Genomic DNA, 9,279 nt, shown 5'->3' with positions numbered 1-9,279 from the left:
CCTTCCCCTTTACCTCATGGTGTTGCTACTCCCATTACTGTTCCTGAGGGGTTTATCTATCCTGGATTCTGTTGTTAAGAGTTCTTATCTGTACCAGTGTACATGCTCCTGTCTAGCTGGATTTGTCAGGTAGAACTGGGGGTCATGATAGTTGGGGGAGCAGGGGGAGGAAACTTTAAAGAATTAGAGGAATGTTGTGTGCTTCGTTGGTGCTATGTGGCACCTTAGCTGACTTAGGTATCTTATTTTTAAATAATATCCATGATGACAGTCTACATTTAGTCTAATTTATATATTTGAATAAAATTATTGATGTCAGTTGTTATTCTGAAGTTGTTGCAAGGTAATGAAATGTCTTCTATGCCATCAAAGATAGACTCATTTATATATTCTCGTCTAACTAATATATAAATGAATGATAACTCATATTGATTAGTATAAATATATTGATTATACTGTTAAAAGAATTTTGGTATAAGCAAAAAGCATTTTGAGGCTCTGGATGTATAAATTGTTAGGAGTCTTAATACAAAATAATTGGATAATGCTATTGAGTATAATATGGATTCATACTGGCTTCATCTATATGCGAGGACACATCTTTTGTTATTGAGACAATTAAGTTATTTGTCATTTTAAAATGTTTTATCTTTATGCATTTTAGCCAGTAGAAGATAGAAGGCGTGTGCGAGCCATTCTACCTTACACAAAAGTACCAGACACGGATGAAATAAGGTATTTTATAATGTATTCTTATTTATGAGCACTTGAAATAGGTTTTGAAAGAGCTAGGATTTGAAAATTTCTGTGCTTGGATTCAGATGGTTTTGGAATTTGAGGAAATAACATACAGCAAAATAAAAATACCTTCAATGTTGGTTCTTTTGTTCTTATATTCTCATATTGGCTTATCGAGACTGACTTTGAATCAGAGTAGCCACAGGAGAAAGATCTTACTAGACTTCCTTTGACAAAGTGAAAATAGTTCTCTTGCAATATACAAAGGTAAATAAAAAAGTAATGTTACAAAATCACAGAAACCTATTAACTATCACCATGTGAAGCTATTGTTTCTCAGTGTCTACTCCATCTGTGCATATACACTTCTGAAGACAGTGTTTCCGTCTCTAACCTTTCCCTGAAGAATGCTGCACTGCTCATTTATACCACGTGTAAACACTTGTGGCATCCTTCAAAATATTCTTTGAATTTGGGAAGCAAAATGAAGCGTGAAGGGGCAAGATTAGGGGTGTAGAATGGATGGAGTGGATGGAGTAAAGAGTGTCATTGAAATTCTTGTAGGACAGTTGTGACAGAAAACATTTTCATGGTGCAATTTTCCTGACCTTTCTCTCAACTAGTGAAGGATTCAGTTTTCTTAAAATTTCTTCATGAGATCCTATAATCATTCAGTGTTTGCAAAAAATTTTTATCAAGATCACCCCTCTGAAATCCCTCAAAACAGTTACATAACCTTGTTTGCTGACTTCTTTGTCTTGAATTCAACTGGCCCAGGATATTCCTTCATAACCCACTTTTTTGATGGGACTTTGCTTTGGATTATACTGGTAAATCCAAGACTCATTCTTGGTTACTTACTGCCATGCAGTCAGTTCTGACTCATTCCAGTCCTAGAAAGACCGAGTAGAGCTGCTCTTGTGGGTTTCTAAGACCAACTCTTTTTTTTTTCTTTCTTTCTTTCTTTTACCCTAACCCTAACCCTAACACCAACTCTTTTTTAGGAGGAGAAAGCCTCATCTTTCTCCCGAGGAACGACTTGTTGTTTTGATCTGCTGGCCTTGTGTAAAGCAAGGATCCCAGGGCTCCTTGTTTACAATTCTTAAATAATTTAATTTTTTTTTAGCTTCAATCTTGCTTTAAAAAATGATGGAAAAATCAGTTGTTGAGTTAACTGATATTTGAATAACTCTTGGCACTCATGGAGCTACAACTTTGCTGAGAGTGACATGTACACTCTATAATAGAAGGGTGGGAGGAAAGTGGTTACTAAGCCTTGGAGAGATTTATATAAATCAAAGGGATAAACCTGACATGAAAGGTAAAAGCTTTGTCATTTGACACCCCTCTCCCCCTCTCCGATACACGCTGGACCTGATCTGCCTTTCAACATTCTCGTTTTGTTTGTTCATATTAGGGTTTATCTCATGTGTTATGTCATATGAGGAGTCACCCTCTTGAATTTGTGTGTATGTTTTTATGTTTTTCAGTATATGGAACCCAGGATTGATGAACCTATAAGGACATCAAGTAGAATAAGGATTTCAGGGAGGGGGTACAGTAGTGGTGGTGGTGGGAGGGGGGAGGGTAAAAGGGAGACAATGTCAAGGAGTCCAGGAAGGAAAAGAATGTTGAAATGAACTATGGAATGATATATATTCCGATTTATTAACCACCCAGAGCTAGATCAGCATTCACAAGTTAAAGCATAGTTTCCTTATAACTAAGGTGCCCCAAACTTAAAATGCTAGCCACAAATCTACCCATACCTCACTTCTGACTTGTAATAGTGTTGTTAAGTGCTGTCCAGTCGATTCTGAATTGTAACAACCCATTTGTACAACAGAACGAAATACTGGCTGGACCTGTGCTATCCCTACAATTGTTCTTACGTTTGTGCCCATGGTTACAGCAACTGTGTCAGGCCATCTTGTTGATGCCCCTCTGTTTTACCAAATGTACTGATGTGCTGGCTACAGATTCTTGGGTTTTCTCACTACCCCTTTAGAATGCCATCAATAAGCTTGTTGGTTCTTGTAATACCATAAATCTGACCTGGCTGTTCTATTCTTTAAGCTCAATAATGACTCACAGAATTCATGGAAAGTGCTATAGTTTTGATTATAATTTTATTATAGTAGAAAGGATACAAATGAAGAGACCTATGGGGCAAGGTTTTCAAGGCACATGTAACTCATCCCTCATTCATTAATGCCTGTCATGATTTAGAACACCCATGTGTCCCTTTACTATTTAGAACACCCATTTAGAACTTCAGTGTCCAGATTGTTTATTATGGGGTGCTCTTTAGGTAATTGGCTATCAGGAGGCGGATACTTTGAGACTGATACCTTGCAGTAGGTTATTGTGGCCTTTTTAACTTCCATCTAGAGTCACTTTATTTACCATAATATGGTCCTTCATCAAAGCCACTTGTAATTATTGAAGAAATTCCAAGATTTTAAACATGATTCTAGGAACCAAGGATAAAGACTAAATTCTTTATGGATAAAGTTAATCTTAAAGTACATTAATTTTTCAGAAGTATTCTTTTAAAACTGACAGGAAAACTACAAGGAGTTTTTGGCGATTTTATATTGGTAACTTACATGGTTAAGTGGAGGATAGAAATTTCCACTTAAAGAAACTACTTTGTTTATATGTTGCTCTCTACTCTGAAGTTCATGGTAGAAAGGACATGCATATGTTCTTAGTTTCTCCCTTAGTTTAATTTCCAGAAAAGAATACTGTGTTGTATGGATTATGGGTATGTGAGTGAATTAAATAATCCCTAGTGGTTTTACTTTTAAAATGTTAATTTATATAGGCATCAATAATAGTTAATTGTGCTTATCTAAAATAGTTTTTCCATAGTAACTCTGTATCGTGTATATTTAATGAGTTAATAATGATTTCATATTTTATGTATGATTTTATCTATATGAAAAAATGGTAACATTGAAATTTATGCTTCTTGTTTTTAAGTTCAGTTTAAAGTTCTTGTTTAAAATTAGTTACAGTTTTCAAAAGTCCTAATTTGAATTGAACATTACCCTGTACATAGATAATCCAGGTACCATTATCACATCAATTTTACTGTCAAAAGATTAAGGATTTTCAGAGTTTTACATGTAGGTGATTACTGAAATAGAGCAAAAACATAGAGTATTTTATTTTAATCTCTGGTGTTTTCCATTATCCCAATATCTCTGTGGAGCCCTCGTGGGGTAGTAATTTGCATGTTGGGCTGCTAACTACAACCGCTAGTTGCTCTGCAGAAGATGAGGCTTTCTACTTTCATGAAGGTTTACAGTTTTGGAAACCATCAGGAGCAATTACTCTGTCCTGCAGGGTCACTTTTAGTCACAGTTGACTCGATGACAGTGCGTTTGGTTTAAATATGTCTTCATATAGTAAGTGTAGGATTACTTAAATAATCGTATTACACTTTTTATTTTAATAAAAAAAGTAATTTTAATAAAATAATTTCTATTTTCAGTTTCTTAAAAGGTGATATGTTTATTGTCCATAATGAATTAGAAGATGGATGGATGTGGGTTACAAACCTAAGAACAGATGAACAAGGCCTTATTGTTGAAGACCTTGTAGAAGAAGTGGTAAGTTGTCTTCCTAATTTCAGAGTTCTAAACATTTTGTGAAAATTTGAAACTTGTCTGTTATCAGGGAAATTTGCTCTTAACTAGTTTTTAATTTATTTCATGGAATACTTTAATTCATAAGGCCAAAGGATATTTTCATTCAAATATATTTACTATTAGTAAATGACTTTTTTTTTTCCCTATGGAAAATTACCAAGTTAGGATGCTATACTGTATAGCTATTAGAATTTAGAAGGCTTTTTGCGTTACTGTGAATTAAAAATATATTAGCATTTGTGCTTCTGTGAATCCTTTTTAAACTCCCTTTTTCTTTCTGGAAGAAAGACAATTAAGTCAAATTGTCATTTCATTTCAATCATTTAAAAATTGATTATACATATTTTATTTCAAATTATATTTCACATATTTTATTTCAGATATCTTAAATACAGTTAAACCTATGAGTGGCAAAACTTGACAGGACTACCTTATTTGCCCAGGTCTCACAAGTTTTCTGCCTTTGAAAGAGTTTATTCTTAACCACTTTTCTATATCACTCATGTTAAGTAGAGCAGTTATCTTTTCCTTCTCTGAAAGTTTTCCACCTTACACAGGTTTCAGCATTTGCAAGTTCTTTTAATATGCATATCATTTTCTGGTAACCTTGGAAAAGTTCAGTTATATTATGTATATATTAACACTTTGTTCTAGTATATTACTGTCTATACTCGAGTATAAGCCAACCCAAATATCCGCCAAGGCACCTAATTTTACCACAAAAACTGCATTAAAAATGTGCTGAAAAAACTCTGCTTTTACACGAGTATGTATAGTAATATTTTCCTAATTCTGTTTTTATAATTTGCTGCTGGTACATAATAGATTAATAGTTATATCACATAGTATAAATTACCATATTTATATATTTTTAGAGAGCTGACCAACATTCAAAGTAGTATTTGCATTTCAGAGAAGATAGTATTATCGAAATAAGAGAACATTGTAATTTTGGGATTCATTCTTCCCTACTGAATTTTGCTAGTGGAATGTAATGGTGATTTTGTGTTATATTTACAACTCTCGGTTCTGCAATTTCTTAATTATGCCATAGCAGTGGCAATATGAGGAGGCTTCAAAAAGTCCATGGAACAGTGAAATTAAAAAGTTCTTGAATTTTCCCATTAACTATAAAAAACACCCTCATGTGTAAATTCTTTTTTCTGATTATTGCTCTAAGACAATGGAAACTATTTTTCTTTCTTATTCTCTTGTCTGTCGGTTCTAGCAGCCATATCTTAATAGAAGTAAAGCATACAAAGGAAAAGTGGCCCTACTACATCATATACTCATATCACATATACATGATACATGTATGTGTGCATGTATGTTGTGGTAGTCTGGGTACTTTAGAGAAACAAATCCACAGAAACTCATGTATAAGAGAGAGTTTTATATAAAGGTTAAGTGCACATCAAGAAAACATCCCAACCCAGTGTTGCCCAAGCCCTCAAGTCCAACATTAACCCATGTGTCTGACATCAATCCACAAAGTCCTCCTCCATCTCACAAAATACACACTATGACACCGACTGTAGGAGGAAGGCTGAATTAGTGAACGTGTAAGCAACTCAGCGCTGGCAGGGGTCTCCACCTGGCTGTTCCAGCACCCAGGGCTGCATCCGGGTAGATCCATGCGGCTTCTCAGGGATGTCTTGCGGGAAGTGAGCCATGCCAGCTGAAGCAGGGAACTGGCTAAGGCAGCTAACTGCACCCTGGTCTGATCATCAGAAAGCAAGAGAACCAAGAACTCAAAAGGCAAGGCTCACCAAGCTGTTTATATTTCTCCTTTCAATTAACCCCTCATGTGTTTATCGGCCAGGTTGGCAAAACAAACTTTAACTATCTCATTATCCAATCTAGTGTAAAGAGATATCATCTTTTATCAATACAAGGAAAGTAAAAAACACAAATCAGCAACTTATTTGAGTGAATAATGTGATACTAAAAAAACCTCCTAACTCACAGCCATTGAATTGATTCTTACTCATAGCGACCTTGTATGTAATAATGGCTATGAGAAATTTATATGCTTAATTTGGAATTAATAATGAAATTAATTAACCAGTTAGAATTGTAAACTTTTTTCACTTTAATATTTAGAATATTTTTTCACAGTAGGGTTTCTTTGAAGGTAGTGTGTTTTGTATAGTATGAAAAGCCATTCCGAGATGATTCAGATTCTGGAGAAGTGTCAGGCAGTGTGAAAATATACTTGGATATCAAATTCCTCTTAGTAAGAGTTGATTAATAGGTAATTATATAAAATCTCTTGATGTCTTCCCTTTAGGGCCGGGAAGAAGATCCACATGAAGGCAAAATGTGAGTTTTTGTTAACTGGTAAAAGGGAAAAAAAACCAAAAAGCACAAATATATTTAATAAATATATATCACAAACTTACTAATTGAAAATTTTCAGTTAAAATATTTAAAAAGATAATTTATACTTTGTGATTAATTTGAAATGTATTTACTTTGTTCAGGGAGTAATGTCTAAATTTTTTTCTAAGAACCTAGTGATAAAGTCAAATTTTTATTTATATACATGTATGTAACTTTTGTATTACTAAAGACCTTTGATAAACATTAATCGCATTATGAATATCACAATTCCTTACTTTTTTTATTCCTCATTGAGTTTTTGTAGTGTTTCTTGTTTTCATAGTTAGATCTTATATGCATTTTTACTGTTCAGTTTTTGTTGCTTTTTGTCTTCTCAGAACTTTTCCCCAAGATCATGATTCTTCACCATTTTAATAAGATTCTGCAAGGACTTTTTAAATTTTTATAATCTTTTCGACCTGGCTATCTTATAAGAGCTCATTCAAAGACCAGGTATTACTATACCTACTACATGCCACATTCTTCTCTTATAGTCCAGAATTCATTACTAGCGCTAACCAGTAACCTCTTAGGGGACACCATCACAGCATGTGACATTTCAGCTTTGTTGTAATTTTGTTTATTACTGTCCTTGAAGATCTTTTTTATTGTCCTCATTCCTCTTGACGTTTTATTGTGTATATGTGTTCCTAACATCCTTAACCTTCAATTCTAGTTCTATCTCAGTACACATTATTTAAGTAAGATTTCTTACATTCTAATAACTTTTTAGTGGGATATTTTTTCTTATCATTTCAGCATTTATAGGTGGAATTAAACACTTGCCTATCAAGTGCATGTGTTCCAACCATTACAACATAAAAAAAAAATGTAAACTGAATTCTCGTTTTGAAAGTAACCTTACTTACTTCCCACCTTTCAGTAAGTGGGATATATAAGATGTTTTCTAAGATCGTTTCCTTTTTGTTCTGTGTCGCTACAAAATAGATGGTCACTTTCAGTGACAATCAGTGACAGTAATTTTTTGCTTATATTACTTTGAAACCTCTCATTGCCAAGGTTAGGGGTTGACAATTTTAATTAATGTTTGAAGCAGTCAGACAGGTAATGCAATCATGTTTCGTGGATTAGAAATAAAGATTTTAATTTTCCTCTAATCACAATAATCTTGATCATCTCCCCTTTTTGATTGAACTATTTTTCTATTGTAAGAATGCAGCACCTCAAGTATAATGATGTATGGCAGATAACATACACTCTTGGTGTTAGGAAAAACTATGTGAAATGGAAAACTAGGTGTTTACTTATTGTAAAACACTTGCTTTATTTAATTGATGTGTGCAGGGATGGGTTTAGTGCTGTGAAATCCTTCAGATTTTCCAGAGAAGCTATAAATTTGTTTATGAGGATACTTTCTCTTTTAAATAATAGCATACATCAGGGGTCCTCAAACTTTTTAGACAGGGGGCCAGTTCTCTGTTCCTCAGACCTATTGGAGGGCCAGACTATAGTTTTAAAACTATGAACGAATTCTTATGCACAGTCTGCATATCTTATTTTGAAGTAAAAAACAAATGGGGCAAAAACACCCAGCAGGCTGGATAAATGTCCTCAGTAGGCCGCTTGTGGCCCGTGACCCGTAGTTTGAGGATGCCTGGCATAGATTATTAAAAACTAAAACAAATATGCAGACTAAATGTCAGTGACTATTTAAAGCTATATCCAGTTATAGCTTAAAGTATAAATCCCACTCTGACTGAGTCTCTCTTTTTTCTTACTATTGTGATTTTTCCTGCTTCCTAACTTTGTGATTTTTGACCCATTTGGTGGTACTTGTTGCTGTTGAATTGGTTTCGACTCTTAAAGACCCCATGTACACTAGAAAGAAACACTGCCAAGTCCTGCACCAGTCTCATAATCAGCTATGTTTGAGGCTGTTTTTGCAGATACTCTATGTCAGTACATCTTGTTGAGTGTTTTTTCTTTTTTTTGCTGACTCAGTACTTTACAGAGCATCATGGTGTTCTATAGGAACTGGTCTTTGCTTATAACATATCCAAAGTATTTGAGAAAAAGTCTTGATGTCTCTGTTTCTCAGGAGCACTCCAGAAATAGTTCCTCCAAGATAAATGTGCTAATTTTTCTAGTAGTCCATGGCAATTTCAGTATTCATCAACACTACATTTCAGAAGAAGCAGTGTATCTTTGGATCTTCTTATGCACTGTCCAGCTTCTGTATGCATATGAGGTGATGGAAAATACCGTGGTTTGAGTCGGGCATACCTTAGTTCTTTAAGTGAAATTATGTCTTTTTAACACCATGAAGATGACTTTTCCAGTAATTTGCCTAATTTAATCCCAATAAACTCATTGCCTTCAAGTTGTTTGAATTTATAGTTCTACCCTGTAGTACAGGGTAAAACTTCACAAGACTAATTTTTCATGAGAGTAGAAAGCCTTGATTTCTTCTGTAGAAGAGTGATTTGGAGCTGCTGACCTTGAAGTTAGCACCCCAAGGAACAATTATACTACCATGGCGCCT

The 9,279-nt window shown here is 34.4% G+C and overlaps 1 protein-coding gene across 1 annotated transcript in view; it reads left to right on the top strand.

The window, feature by feature from the left end:
- Positions 1-9,279, top strand: part of RASA1 (RAS p21 protein activator 1) — a 115,400-nt gene that overhangs the window by 60,102 nt on the left and 46,019 nt on the right. The window contains 3 exon segments of the mRNA XM_013004895.2: positions 665-735; positions 4,238-4,355; positions 6,685-6,716. Of these exon segments, the coding sequence (XP_012860349.1) occupies positions 665-735; positions 4,238-4,355; positions 6,685-6,716 (221 nt within the window).

Source organism: Echinops telfairi, unplaced genomic scaffold (genome assembly GCF_000313985.2).
Source record: "Echinops telfairi isolate 266 unplaced genomic scaffold, ASM31398v2 ScPeMD7_7469;HRSCAF=8507_1, whole genome shotgun sequence".
Classification (NCBI taxonomy): domain Eukaryota; kingdom Metazoa; phylum Chordata; class Mammalia; order Afrosoricida; family Tenrecidae; genus Echinops; species Echinops telfairi.
This window is presented reverse-complemented; position numbering and strand designations above follow the sequence as displayed.